Source organism: Falco rusticolus, chromosome 6 (genome assembly GCF_015220075.1).
Source record: "Falco rusticolus isolate bFalRus1 chromosome 6, bFalRus1.pri, whole genome shotgun sequence".
Taxonomy (NCBI): domain Eukaryota; kingdom Metazoa; phylum Chordata; class Aves; order Falconiformes; family Falconidae; genus Falco; species Falco rusticolus.
Window position 1 is genome coordinate 46,460,514 of NC_051192.1, and position 14,862 is coordinate 46,475,375.

The 14,862-nt window shown below is 44.0% G+C and overlaps 1 protein-coding gene across 10 annotated transcripts in view; it reads right to left on the minus strand.

The window, feature by feature from the left end:
- The window catches only part of LOC119149818 (SAM and SH3 domain-containing protein 1-like), a 570,327-nt gene that overhangs the window by 26,084 nt on the left and 529,381 nt on the right, over window positions 1-14,862 (minus strand). For 5 of the 10 annotated variants that reach the window (XM_037391573.1, XM_037391574.1, XM_037391572.1 and 2 more), the window contains 2 exons: window positions 6,642-6,774; window positions 1,738-2,573 (listed from right to left, as the gene is read on the minus strand). In XM_037391573.1, coding sequence (XP_037247470.1) covers window positions 1,738-2,573; window positions 6,642-6,774 — 969 coding nt within the window. Of the gene's footprint in view, window positions 1-1,737; window positions 2,574-6,641; window positions 6,775-6,978; window positions 7,097-12,100; window positions 12,441-14,862 lie in introns of those variants that run through there. The other 5 variants (XM_037391576.1, XM_037391577.1, XM_037391578.1 and 2 more) reach the window with 4 other exon arrangements.

Here is a 14,862-nt window from a genome sequence, read left to right on the forward strand (position 1 = left end):
GCAATTTCCCTGAGGTTGCAGCAAACAAACATTAAGTGCTTCTAAGAAGGAATAGCATTAGTTGAAGCTTGCCAGCTTTTTGCAGTTTCAGGAAGAAGTATGTTGAAAAAGCAAGTAAGAGCAGCATGCCTCCACCATTTATCCCATTCAAATGAGGCTGGAGGAGCAGTTGACTGAGGAGTTCCTCAACAACAAAACACTATCCATTTCTTCTCTGATTGTATCTCTGTTAATAAGTAAAAGTCAGTCCAGACGGTTTTCGTAATGAAATTACTATAGTGAGACTGCTGATTATAAGAACTGAGAGTCTTGTTTCTGTCATCTGTATTTACAAAGACAGTAGAGGGTATTTTTAATTACGGGCCGTCTCTAGCACATGCAAGCATCTCTTTTGCTTGAGATACCCCCCTATTGTTCAGCCCACAGAAGGATGAGTAAGGTTTGCCTTATCATTGTAATATCCTGATGGGAAAACAATGACTCCTGAGTACATTGTGAAAATAAACAGAACCCTGTGAGTGCCAGGGCAAACAGTCAATGCAGAAGAAATACTGAAGCTGCCAAGAGAGAATGTTCATGATATTGGGTAGAAAAACACCCATATATTTTGTGGCTGAAGAGCAAAAAGTGAACAATGAAGGCTTTGTCACCTCCCACAGGTTATTCAATGAGACCAAGGCTGTGACTCTTATATCGAGAATACCTCACACCTGACGAAATGAAGCAGACCTCTCAAAATCAAATCTGTAGTTCAAGAGGAAAAGCTGTTTCTTCTGTATTGTTCACTGGAATATCCTGCTTAACATTATGGGTGCACTGCTGTTTCCACCCACTGAAGTAGGGAACGTATCTACGCTGTCAACTGGACAACAGACTAACTGGCTCAGCTTTGGAGATCAGGCTGGCCCCAAAAGCAAATTCCTAGGAAACTCAGCATCATGGTTAAAGGAACTGTCTAAACTGGTTGTGTATAGTCAGGAAGCAGCTTTGGATCTCTCTGGAGTGCTCAAATCACTTAATTTCCCATTGCACAGCATAATTTCCTTTACTGGCCACCCCTTGTTCCCTTTCCACAATGCTCTGAGGGAAGATGCCACCTTCACTCCATGCTAGAAAGAAGGAGCAGTGGCCAGGGAGAGAACAGAAGGGGCAGTTCTGCTGGTGGTGTGCAGCAAGCAGCTGGGCAGTGTCTGGATAATGTAAGACTCCCTGTCTTTCTGCAGCTGTGTGTGTAATGGAGAACAGAGAGCTGGTGGGTGAATTGATGAGATGCAAACTGAGAAGGAGAGGGCCAATATGTGGCAATGACAGCAGGAAAGAGCACAGTTGACTAAGGATGCTCTAGTCCTCTGAGAATTTTGTTCTTCTCTCAGGTCCCTTTAAGAGATTACCAACTCCCAGAGCATCACAAAGAACAAGTTTATAGCATCTCAAAGCTCTTCTGTTCACCAGTGATGTCAATTTCTGCACTAGGTGAATGTAAAAAGCAGCATTTTGTCATATTTGCTCTCTCTCATCAAGTTATTCTGTACACATAGAAACAGCAGACTCAACAAAACTCTTCTCTGACGGGATTATATCAGTCTCATCCCTCATAGCTGAATTACAGTGCTTAAGACTTTCTAATGGCAAGGAAAGCAGAAGCCCAGAATTTTAGTTAAAAGTATAAAGCAGCAAGTGTTGACTGCAACCTCACAGAAACTGGAAGACCACCTTCACGGCAACTCTTTGACTCACAGACTTTTGGTGGATTCTCAAGAGAACCCTTTTAGTACAGCGATCCACTGTGGCAGCCCACTTCCTCTTGGCCTCCTCATCCTCCTCCAGCAGGCATCTCCTCAGGTCCTGCTTGTCGGCCTTGCTCAGGGTCCTGTCAGTAACGGGACGCACCAGCTGTGAGAAGTTGAGGTGACTGTACAGGCTTCTCTCCACCACATAGGTAATATTGAACTCGCTGACAGAAGTGCGCCCTCGTAGCCTTCTGTTTGGGAAGCCACAACCTCCACCCCCTTTCGTTTTGTGTCGCAGTAATTGTAGGTCGCAAGTTGCAGGAGATGCTCCTTTCCTAGCAGGGCGCTGGTAAAGAAAAGCTCTGGAACAGGAATAGTTAGTATCCATTTTCTTCAATCGGATCTGCTTCCTTACACTTTGAATCTCCTCCAGGGACACCAGAAGATGGTGCTTGTGCCTGTTGCTGTCATAAAAGCAAATGCTTTCTGTACTTACCCCATGGCTCAGCGAGCCGAGGCTCTTCTTCATTTCCCCATCTGTCAAGGAGCGGCAAACTTTCTGAGTCTTCTCCTCTTCTGGGTAAGAGAAAAATGTCCCGAGTTTCTTGGGAGGCTTGATAAGGCCACGGCTATCAGTCTTGCTGAAGGTCTTCACCAGCTTCCGGTTGGCTCCCCACGTATCAAGACTGCTGGATGAGGGGGAAGTAGTAAGTGACTCCAAGTCGTCCTCTGGCTGCTTTTCGCAGGAGCTGTCGAAGTAGAATTGCTTCTTGTGAACTCCAGAGTAAAGTGCCGATCTGTCATCCAGTATAGGAGAGTTGTCAAGTGAGTGCTCTTCCACACCTACAGGGGACAAAAGCAGCACAGCACATGTCACCATTCATAATTCTTGAAGATGTTTCCCTGTAGAGCCTTATTGTATTTATTTAATGTATCACCCACTTAAAATGGAAGAAAAGTTTTTGTGATATAAGCAGCCCAGAAGGTATTTGTGAGTGGATAAATCTGAAGCAGTTACTTCAGTTTGTGAAGTGAGAGTTCTGGGATGAGTTAACAATAGAGAGAAGACAGCATCCTGTAAGTTCATTGTTATGAAAATAACTCATTGTTATTTTAAGTCTCTTTCATCTGCAGCTAAGTAAGACCACAGATGCTCTCACTAAGAACCCCTTAAAAGCTGGAACTGGGATTTGTTTCTCATGTTTTTCTTCCAATACTTGCATATGATACTCAGCTCTAGCGAGATTACAACAGATCAGAAACATGCTCAGGTATTAAAACCCAAAAAGTTTCTCTCAGGTCCAGTTTTCTAATACGCAGTGCTGCTGCTGCAGAAAGCAGCATTTTTTCCAGAAAGTTATGGAGCTGAGCTCCAGGATGAAATTTACAGTTCTGGGTTTTCGATGGGGTAAGAGGCACCGATTTTAATGACACAGATTTTACATCAACAGATGCAAAGAAAAAAAAAGTAGGTCAAATTGCGGGTTGCCAATTTCAACAGTGTGCTGGTATGTTTTCACCAAATACATATTTCACAGACAGGGAAGCAGACTTTTTGCAATGAAAGTACTGGGTAAACAGATGGGCAAACAGCCAGGTCTCGTTTTTGGAGTGGAGAGAAGAGAAGAAAGGACCTGAAATGGCAATTCCTTTTTGCATTTATCACTTAAACTCTTCTCTGGTGTTTTCTTCCAAGAAAAGTATAGGCTCAGGTATGAGATGCATTAATAAGGAAAGAGTTAAACAAGAGTACACATCCTTCTAAATCCTGCCTGACAAATTTCACAGCATTCATAGGTATGTATCAGAAACACACACAGAAACATATTTATTTCTTGCCAAAATAAATTTCTTGTCTGACCCAACTTCGCCTTCATCTTTGATTACATCCACAGTCTTACAGCAGAGCTAAATTTGAACCATTACCAAAATACCTATGATTTACTAAGCTTGCTCATTCAATAACAGAGGACACATTTCAAGGTGAAAGAAAATTAGCTGCCCTGTACAGGCTTCCTGTCTCACCTTCAGTTCACTCTACTGGCAAAACATATTTGACGTCTATTGGCTGAAGCCTAAGATGTTATTTTACCAAGATAAAACTTGCTGTGATAGTGAAGGGACAGTGGATCACATCTGATACACAACTTTGACTCTTGAGACATTTTCTGGGGTAGGTCTGTAGACTGGTCTGATTTTGACACCACTTTCACTGGACTGTCCAACTTGCTCTATTTCCCCTCTGCTTCTCAATTTGAACAGAAAATAGACATTCTCCTGGGACTAAATATGTGCTGATAAACAATTTTAGTCCACTGAGTAAATATGTATTTAAACAGCTTGTAAAATATGCATTGTGTGTCAACACTGTAACAGATGTTATTTGGACTGAGTCCATGATGCAAAGCCATAATGACACAGATGTAGATGTGATTTGTTTTTAAATGCTATATAAGAATGGTGCCCAGGAATTACAAAGCTTCAGTTATTTAGCTCACTAGGAGCAGACTAACACAAAATACACATGGATTCAGATATTGGCACATTCTATTGAGTATCTGATTATTCAGATGTATATTTAGTGTGGTAACAGAGTCAATAGCAGAAATGTGGGAGAAGGACCTGGGACCAGAGTACTTTTCTTTAAAAACTACAGGAATGTATAATGGAAATTTGGAAAAGTTGTTCTTTGTGAAGAAATTCTTGAGGAGGATTGTGGGGAATCTTTCTTGTGGGGAACTGCCTGTCAGTTTTCAAACTAAGTGAATTTCACACTTTGTTAAAAGCTGTTGAACACTGATGAATTTATTGAAATCTTACTGATGTCACTCAATCAAATTTTATAGCTAACTCCCAAAACCTAGCCATCTAGGATTTCGCATTACTTCACACTCATAACACAGATTCAAATAACAGCAGCGAACAGCTCAAGAACTGATCCAGTCAACCACAGGTAACTTGAAAGGCTGGACAGCAATCCCCAAATCTGATCACAGTATTTTTTGTGATCTTGCAGGGTCCTCTGACATACCCAAATGGGAATATAGACCTATATTATGACAGATGGGGATGGACACCATTTATGAAGCACTTCCAATTTGCAACATGAAAACTTAGGTGTGGAGAGCATTTCCTGAAAGAAAAGTCATAGATAATCTACTCCTAATGTAGACTTGTGGGTTACTTAAGGGGCCTTCTAGTTATATAGAAGTTAGGCAGAAGTTAATCCATGTTGTTATTTAGCAATAATTAGTTTTGCTACAGAGTTTCCCAATAGCCAATCTACAAAGAAATTCCAGAGTGCTAAGTACCAGCTCAGTGTTAGAGATCATTCACTGAGAAAAACCTGGAGTTAAAAAAAGAGAAGACAGGCAGGAGATGGTGAAAGGAAGAAGCAGAACAATTTTATTTCTTTTTTAACAGATAATTGTTAATTCAGTGATTTTTCTGCAGGAGTGTAAAAACTCATTGGAAAAAAATACCTGGAAGAAACTGAGACACTTAAGTGAAAGACTGAAGGAGAACAGGAAGGGAGGAGATGAAGTGCTGTAAGAGAGGGTATAGAGAGCAAACCAGACAGTTAATGTGCTGAAGAGAAGTCTGGTCAAACTCAGGAAGGCATCTGCAAGCCCAGCAGCCCCTGGGCTGCCTGCTCCTGCAGCTGCTCCCCACCCCTGGGGCCTCCAGCTGATTGCTCCCTACAGCTTTCCCCAGACCTCCAGGGGGGTAGGACAGGACTCTCTGGGGTCCTTCTTTCCCCAAAGCAGGGGAAAAATAGCCCTTTTTTTTGCTGCATCTCAAAACTCATGTTTTGGGTTCCGAGGTAACCCAGCTTCATATTTACCCTATGAGGTGACAAAATCTTTTCAGACCAGGACAACTGCCTTGTCCAGAGCTCTAGACTGGCTGTGCCTTTCACACCAGCCAGTAACACCATCGTCACGCAGGAGAGAGGCAGGCGAGATCATAAATCTGCCAACAGCTTCCTGCCACATACCCAAGAAGATGCACATGTTCTCCTTAAATGCACTAGAAGGGACTCGTAATATGGCTCAGCTCACTGCAAAGCTGAGGGGAATCAGCATACGATCCTGGGAAGGCCACCAACGTAGAGGGGTGCCCACAATTCCAGTAAAGACTCAAGCAGGGCTGTGCAGACGGGGTCCTGAGGCTCAGGCTCTGTTAATCTTGAGTGCTCACACACGGATACAGGTCATCCAGAGTTAATTCTGCAGCATGGTGTTCCCAGGGGCCGAACTCTGCTTCCCGTTTCCCCACCCTTCTCCTCCCTTCTCTCCCCCTCTCTGTTGGCAACAAGGCTCATTCAGGAGCCAAACTGCAAGCAGTCTCCCCCAGAAGTAGGAGTTAATATTACACAAGGCAGTTGCTATCCCACAAGAATGGCTGATAGAGTTTCTGTACTTTTGCCACAGGATGATGCCATGTGGCACAACTGCACCATCAGCCAGCTACTAACCTCTCAGAACTAGCAAGAGCTTCACCTGTGTGCCGTCCCAGGCCTCAGAGGAGGGAGCAACGTGGTGGTGGCTCTGTTTACTTCCTTGCTGAGCCTGTGGGACAGCTGGTTGAGATTGCTCCCAGTCTTATTCCCTCCCCAGCATAGGGCATAAAACATAAACCAAGTTCTAATCTCTTAATGAGGGGCTCTCCAGCACTGCTCTGGGAATACGAGATCAGCAGTGACCACATCCTAAGCTGTCACTTTTCTCCTTCCACAGTCTCAAAATGCAATTACTTGGGTAAGGCATGCACCGTAGATAAGGCAGTCTTTCCTACTGTCCCTTAAGAACACTCCCCTCCTCCCTCCCCCAGCCCTCCACTTTCTGTCCCCTCTCAATAGAAAAATGTATTCACACATGCAGTTTTAACCATATGCACATTGCGTTTTACCTTCTGTGCTGGGTTTTTTCATTTCTTCCACTCTTATGAGTTTCTTCCTGACTCTGCGAGTAGAATTCACCAGCTTGTGCAACCTCTTAAACTTCACCGACTCTTCTGTTTCATCATCAGATTGTTCTCTTGACTGGCAAAGAAACAAAGGGAATATTAATAAAGTAGTAGTCCCACGGCTTGCTCCTTCAAGACAAGTTAACCCAGCTCATCTGCTGCGCTGTGTCAATGCAGCTCTGTGACTGGTGTTATATTTTCAGCCCAGGTCAGACAGAAACATTTAAATTAGTGAGGGTTTTCTTTTTTTTCTTTTTCTTTTTCTGAAAGCATGACATACCATTTTGATTTCTAAATCTGTGCAACGTAAGATCCTAGGCACTGAAATGCATTCCTGCCCTTGTCTTTCTTCCCATGCATTGTGTAATAACTACTTCCACGTCCTCTCACAGTACGTTTCAGGCAGGGCTCTTTCCCAGGGCTCTTCTTACCATACCAGTTATGCTCCTGTGCTTTGGGTCAGTCACTGGTCTGTCCGGCATCTCAGAACTTGCTGTTTAAACCTGGTTATAAACAGCTTCTCCAAACTGAAACTCTGTCATTGACGACTTCTCTTTTTTTTCACCTCAGTCTTCCCAGAAAATCAGAAACAGCAGCACAAGAAGGGGACGAGAAGGAAAAGCAAGGAGGAGATCTCATCTGCCTCACTCACGAACTGCCACAGCTACAAAATATTCTTTTCCTCCTCCCTGCTCCCTACACTCCTCCTGAAGGCTCTCGAGGCTGGAATTAAGATGGACACAGCATTCCTCCAGCACTGACCAAGGGAAAACTCTGACCTTTTCAGATATACAGTGCAGTCCATATTCCCCAGCATCCCGTTTCGTTTTGCATCTGATCCAGTATGCTCAGTTCCAGCTGTTTTCCCTCAAGTATCAAACATTACAGAGGCAAAAAAAAATTCCCCTCTCTCCAGCAGCAGTGACACAACAAGCTGAAACAATCCATTCCTTGTGAACGAGAAGACGACTTCGATTTTCGAGCCAGATCCAACGTTCAGTGTGCTACTTCCTCTGTTTTAATCAGTTCAGAATGTGGAAGGCAGCGGGGGGAAGGGAAGGGGAGAGGAGAGGAGGCCGGCAGAGCTCTCTGGCTGGGCCAGGACAGACCTGGCACCGTGTGTTGCTGCACATTCCTGTGCGCAACACGGCCTCCAGCTGGAGCGTGGTATGGATCGTATACCTTACTTTGTTTTCACTCACGGTCCCAGCCAAGTCACTGCGTTCCTAATGGTCGGCTCTAAAACCCCTCAGGCAACTTCCTGTCGGTGCAGATATCTGGGTTTCCAGTGTGCTCATCCTTTTTTCTCCTTCTCCTTAATTACACTTTAAAAAAAAAATCCCCAAACTCAAGCAAAGAAACAAAGAATAAAAAAGAAAAAAAACCTCCCACCACCCTCTCCTCTTTCCCAGCAAAAATGCTTTCTGCTTTTCTAATACACTTAAATATCTGGATGTGGTAATAACAGTAGATGTCATGGGGCAAGACACCCCTTAGCAGTTGCATGGTTACACTTTCAAAGGTGCAGCCAGTGCCTGAAGGAGCCAGGGCAGCTCTGAAAGCCTACCTTGCAGGCATGCACCTCACAGGGCCAGCAGAACCACACCAGAGCAAACTTCAGCCACTTCCTGCATGGGCACTGTCAATTACTGATTTCCCACAAACTTCCTGTTACTCCAAAAAATGAAGGAATACCAAATGGACCACATACGGCAGTAGGAATTGCCATTCTGCCATCCAAGAGCCACAGGAATGCACTTATTATGGGTACAGGCTGGCTAGGTAATTAATAATCTTCCTTTGGGGAAAAACAGGGCCGTAAAGAGGAGTACTGTACTTGTTTATATCAAGACAAATCAAGCAGCAAGATGACCATTAATTCAGATATTATGGCTGGGACAACTTAGTGACATGTCAAACAGTAAGACTGACGTATTTATATAAGATGACAAATGGATTATTGACAGTAATCAAGAAGTTCAGTCAAGACTTCTTAGGCCATTAAGCACCACCTGGCAAGCAAACCTCATGCATACTCTGCACTTGAGATATGTTTATTTTAAATGCAATTACTCTAAGCTATTCCTTTCCTTCATCACTTTTTGTAGACCCTTGGTTTGCAAGACTGCAAGACCATTTGTGAAACTGTCAGCTCTGTACGACTTCCGAGAACAGCTCATACCTGGTCCTCCTACCCAAGATTTCATCAAAGAATAAACAACTTGTCTTATATTTGCACCAGTGGTACTGGACAAAGAACTGTCCCCTCCAGGGTTATGAAGACTTGACAATGACAACAAAATTTGTATTCATCACTACCACCATGAAAGTGAGCACCAAAATAGCCTCAGTGCAAGGTCCTGACCTCAAACCCCAGTGGATGGTACAGGGGGTCCCCACCACACTTCAAAATAGATGAAGTCCCATCCTAACCAGGTGCCAGCTGGTTTTCCCTGCCACTTCAGGACTCCTGGCACCCTCTGAGCAAGGGTCCTCTGCAGGCAGGGACAGATCCTTCCCAGCACCAGTGCTTGGCCGAGAGGGACAGGAACAGCTTGTGTTTAACAACAGGAGCCGCCGGGTAACAGGCTGACTACAAACAAAGTCAGTCTCTCTCCAGCAGCCTATTTCCAATCATAGTCAGGTAGCATGTGGCACGGAAAATCTTCTCTAAAGGAAAGGATGGCTAATAAGTTTACACCAGAAGGCCTAAAAACGTGGGTGACTATGCCAGCGGTGCCCCTCAGGAAACTTTCTTGTCAAATAATGCTGATTCCTTGAAAACTAAACTGTTTTGAAAAGTGGTCACTTTCGGTTCACTTCCTGGTTTTGAAACATTTTTTTTTATAAAAGACCTTTAAATTATCAAAAGTTTCCATTTTGGCACATGGGAAACAGAGCTTGATTTTCCAGCTCAAGCAATGCTTTCTTTCACAGTTAATATTAAACAGAAAGCAGAAGTGTAAACCTCTCAGGCCGTAAGCAACATATTTGGGAATCGCTGAACTCGACACTTTGACTTCCCTGACCCATTCTACCCTCCCCACTTCCACAGTGACCAAATTGCTTTTGTTGGTGGCTGCCCCTGACTTCAGATGGGACACTCGCCCCAATCTCCCCAAGGCGCCCCAATCCCCCCAAGGCGTGGCGGGCCAGGCAAATGGCTTCCCGGATAGCCCTAGCAGCCAGGCCTCGGCACGGGGCTTCCCAGCAGCCGGCTGCCAGCCTCCACCTCGCCCTCACCCCCCTTGACACACGCTTCAGTGCGCTGCAGCCCTGCAACGGGGCAGACGCGGCCTGTTAAGGAGGGACCGATGTGTCTGCAAGAGGCTAGGCCAGAGGCTGCCCAGCATGGGAGGAGGCCATGCCGCACTCCCTGCTGCCAACGCCTCCCCGCCCCTGGCACACGGCCGTCCTGTTAGGCCAAGCCTCGGCGTCATTAACGCACCGGTAAAACAGCCAGAGCCCCTCCATCTCCCCGTCCCCCTGCACACTGCCGGAGCAGGCCTCTCCCCACACTCCAAGGGGAAAACAAACGGATTTGCAGTACTGCAAATAGGAACAACTTAACTTCCATCTCCTCCACTCCAAATCTTTCCATCCGAAAGCCCATATGGCTCAACTTTTAATTATTTTGGCTAATGCTGTATGTAGTAATTCTGTGGTGAATGCTTAAGTGTTTCATTTCTGGTTTCCAGGGCAACACTACATCAGATTGCAGACAGCTGGCTCCACAGCCTTAAACCATAACAAATTGGCCAAAGCCGATGCACAAAAATCGCGCTCGCTTTAAAGAGAGCGCAGGGCTCGGCTGGGCTGCTGGGGACCCAGCGAAGCCCGCGGGGCCCCTTGGCGGGGCTGGCCGGGCGGAGCCGCCTTTCCCCACGCCGCTTGGAGCAAGTGCATCCCCGACACATCTGCAATGCTCTCACGGTGCGGAAACCCGCCAGCTTGGAGAGGTCGGCTGCACAAATGTGCGAAGGACTTCAGGGAAACAGGGACTAAATTAAGAGCATCTGGAAATACCAAGGACTGCATGCAGAGGACTGCAGTCACCACGTACCACATGGCTGGAACACTATGGAGAGGCCAAGGCCCATCCCCACCACCCAGCTCTTCGCTGCTAACAAACGTGGCCACAAACCTATGAAGATGCTCTCAAATCCAGGCGAGATTAATTCTCTAACATCTCTTCTGCTTAGAAAACTTTTCCTACTTGTGCGCCTCTAAAGGCCACTGTTTGCATCAACTCGTATGCAAGATCAAAGTAAAAAGACTTATGTTCAGGAACAAATAGGAAATTAGCACATGTACTTTGATACTCAAAGAGCTTTCTAGCCGTTCTGCTCCCAGCGCCATCTTTGCTTTCTCTCCTATTTTTCTCACGCAGGCTCTTTGCTGCTGCCTGCTCTGGAGGCAGGGCACACGCCTTGCTCTGCTGCTCTCTAACATCCAGCCCATTTCACACGCCATAGAAATAACAACACTAACCTCCCGCTCTGAATTAGTGCTTCAGGCACGCACACACACACACACACAAAACCCCAGCATTTATTAGGGTACTTGGAACTAACTGACAAACTGTAAACGAGAACTAAGGAGCTAGCTTTCGGCAGACTGTTTGGAAACACTTCAGGATTATAGCAGCAGCCCTTAAAAAACACAAGATAGGCAAAGCCTGCTATCCAGGTCCTAAATAAAGATGTTTAAGAAACACTAGGACAATGTCCAGTTTAAAGCTATCGTAACTGATTAATCTGTTTCAGCTCCATCAAAAGCATGCATGACTTTTACATGAGCTGTGTGAAGACGTTTAGAGAGACATTAAAATTTTACAGTTCGCTTTATGCCCTGTAATAATAGTTCACCCCCAAACTGAAATCTCTAGGAAACCTCTCATTTAAGAAACAAAGAATTCTGTTACTATCTGATTAAGCCCAAACTGCAATTATTTTTGGCTATCAGACAATTCTTGTCCAGCGAAGTGGGGCAAAACCCCACATTCAGAATCGTGGGCATATCACATCACATCCCCCAGCTCTGGCTAGCTCACTTCACAACTACAGGCTCTATAGTAAATGGAAAGAGATTTTGCTGTTCACTTTAGGAGACGTGGCTACACGTGTCCCTTCTTCTTTCCCTCTAACAGGCTTTACATCTGCCAAAAAAAACAACCATTCTAACTTTTTAAAAAAATTTATTAAAGATGCCTGGATAACGTCAGAGACAGGAAAATAGAACAGAAACGAACATAAAAGCCCAAGGAAAGGAAGAGGAGAACTGAGAAAAGCTATGCATGCTGTGCTGTGCCTAAGAATAACCACAAAAGCCTTTTCTCTTTCTCCCTTTCTGAAACAGGAGACACATCCTCTCCACATCATGCTACATGCTCAGTGACTTACCAGCTTCGGCATTTATAGGCCTAAAGCTCAGTTTCGAGTAATTCCCCCCGAGTCCTCAACCGCTGTCAGCTTCGTAACCCTAAAATTTAAGAGCAGACCCTTCTTCTTAAGTATTGTATTCACTCCGAATCCTGTGCACAAAATGCTCTTCTCTGGAGTTACATTATCAGACACCAAACTGGCTCCGGTTCCAGCGCTGAATATGTAAAGAAGAAAAAAGCGTGATGCTGGACTCAATTAGCTGTTTTCTGCTCACTGATTGATTCCCCCAGTTACTCACTAGCTGCATAACTTGCAAGAAAGGCGTAAGTCATCAGCTCTAAGCAAATCTTCTATTCACCGCAAGGAAAAAAGGGAGTGTTGTACATGGCAAACAATCCCTGTTTTCACTGACGAAGGCTTGCTGACCTCTTGCTGGCCTCCAGTTCCTTAATTACTGTCTATGGAATTTCAGTGAAAGAAAAAAAATACAGAGAATCTCTGCAAAGCCAGGACGAAGACTGACCCTCAGACACGACCGCTAGAGTGGAGGCTGTGTCTCTAGGAAATATAACTTAAGCCCTTTACCAGGCTTTCTTTATTTTCACTTTTTAACTCTTCTGACAAAGAGCCCCCCTGAGAATTTGCCTTTATAAAGGGCTAATTTGACAGAAAAATAAACTTTGCTTAAATGTTTTTTAAATTAGTGAACTTAGATAATTTTTTTTTATACCCCTTGGTTTCAGCACTATAAAAAAGAACATCACTAAGAACTGGAAAGGCAAATGAGTTTAATTCAGAATCTCAGACTGGTCTAGAATTAGTCACATTGTAGCTTTAAGAAGCATTGTAGTGTGACTTCGAACTTCTCCTCCTAGGCTCAGTGCTCCCTTCCTAAGAAACAGACTCTAAGATGCTCAATTAAATCAGCCCTCCTCTTATAGTCAACCATACTAATCCCAAACCTTGGGATAAATCCAGAATTTGCACATTTCTTCTCAGAGCACAAGAAAATACGCACCAAAACCTCTACTAATCAGGGGCACTGCTATCCAGTGATGGAAAGCAGTAGCAAAGACATACCACAACAGCACCCTCTTTAAGTCAAGAAAAGATTTCCCTTACACAGGACAGTACCATCAATGGCCAGTTAATCTGGATTTGCTGCAGATCAACCACACAGTGAAATCACAGGGGGCCAAAACATCTACTTCCTTTGATGACTGCCTTATTTTAATGAGCTACCTAGCCAAATATCCTTTTATGATTTCTCCATCTTTGTACTAGTGACCATACATGACTTTTTTATTCCCTAGCGGTCATGTAAACTAGATTTACTGATGTGTTGTAGCTGGGTTCTTACCCTTGAATTACTTCAGCCCCAAAACTCTGATGTAAAACCCTATGGAAAATTCTAAGCTTCAGATAAAACCAGCTAGTGTTCTCCAATTTCAATAACATACCAGCCCACATCAAGTGAAACATGACAGCAACTTCCTTGAAATGTATCCCAGATTCCCTTAAAAGTTCATGGTCATGAGTGAAACTGATCTAAGTTTGGGCTTTGCAACTTGAGTTTTGAAGGTTTTGGGTCTCATTAAGAAAGTTTCATGAATCTCTAATCCTTGCAGAGGCTGTTTATAGAAAACTGTTTGAAGCTCAGATGTGATAATCTGCATCATATCCTGAGGTTACAAAGAAAGGCCTCCAAAATTTTAAAGAAAATTAACAAAGCTCATAGATGTTTTTGCCATTTCACATAATTAACTGTAAGAGCATGAACTGCAAAGGCTGTGTAAGTCTAAAATGTGTAGCCCCCTCCCCCCCCCGCAGGTAACTATGCCTGCGTTTGGTCTGTGATTACTTACAAGGAAATCAAAGGAGCATCCAGCGGCTAACTTTGGTGAAAGATATATTACACATCAGCTTATGACGACACTGCTTGCTGAAATTAGTGGGAAATATTTGTCATAAGTAACGAGAGCACAAAAATTTAATTCTCCCAGGAGGTCTGTCTTGATACTTGAATAACTGCTTTGACAAATGCCTAGATGTTAACTGTTTCCAGGTTTTAGTTTAATAATTTTGAGAAGCACATTGCTGATGTTTGCATCTGCAAGCCAGACACATTTCCTCATGGTGAAGTGGTTCTCTCACTAATTAACATAATTAATTTTAATGACATTACAACTGTACTCATGTACCACTTGTCATAGGTATATGTGGCAGAATGAAGCTCTGCATTACATTACACTCTATCTGTTATAATACAGCATTCCCTTCCAATTCTCCTGCAGACTCCTCTACACATGCAAAAGAGAGTCTAACAAGGCGCTGTCAACTGCATCTTGTGTTTTGGCACAGCTAAGAAGGCCTGGGGAGAATCCCTGTTCTTTGGTGTAGCCTGTACTATTAACGAATGGAGTGCACCACTGGAGCTGGAAACCAGCCTCCATGCATTTCAGAAAACCAAAGGTGGGACATCAATACATGAAATACAGTTAAATTCATATCAGAGAAAAAGAGAGGAAAAAAAAGAAGAGACTGAGAGCCCTTTAGTGAAGCGTGTAGTAATTTAGATTACATTCTTACAGCATTTTCTAACAATCAAATTATTAATGTTGTGTGAGGAAGGAAACACCAATGGCAAGGGAGAGGGGGCAAGTCATAATTGCCAGGACCGTAATTAAAATTTTCTATTATAGCACAAGTAAAGATTATTCAGCTTGGGTCTGCCAAATAGGGCAGTGAAACACATGGCTTTTGAGATTCCTAATTCTTGA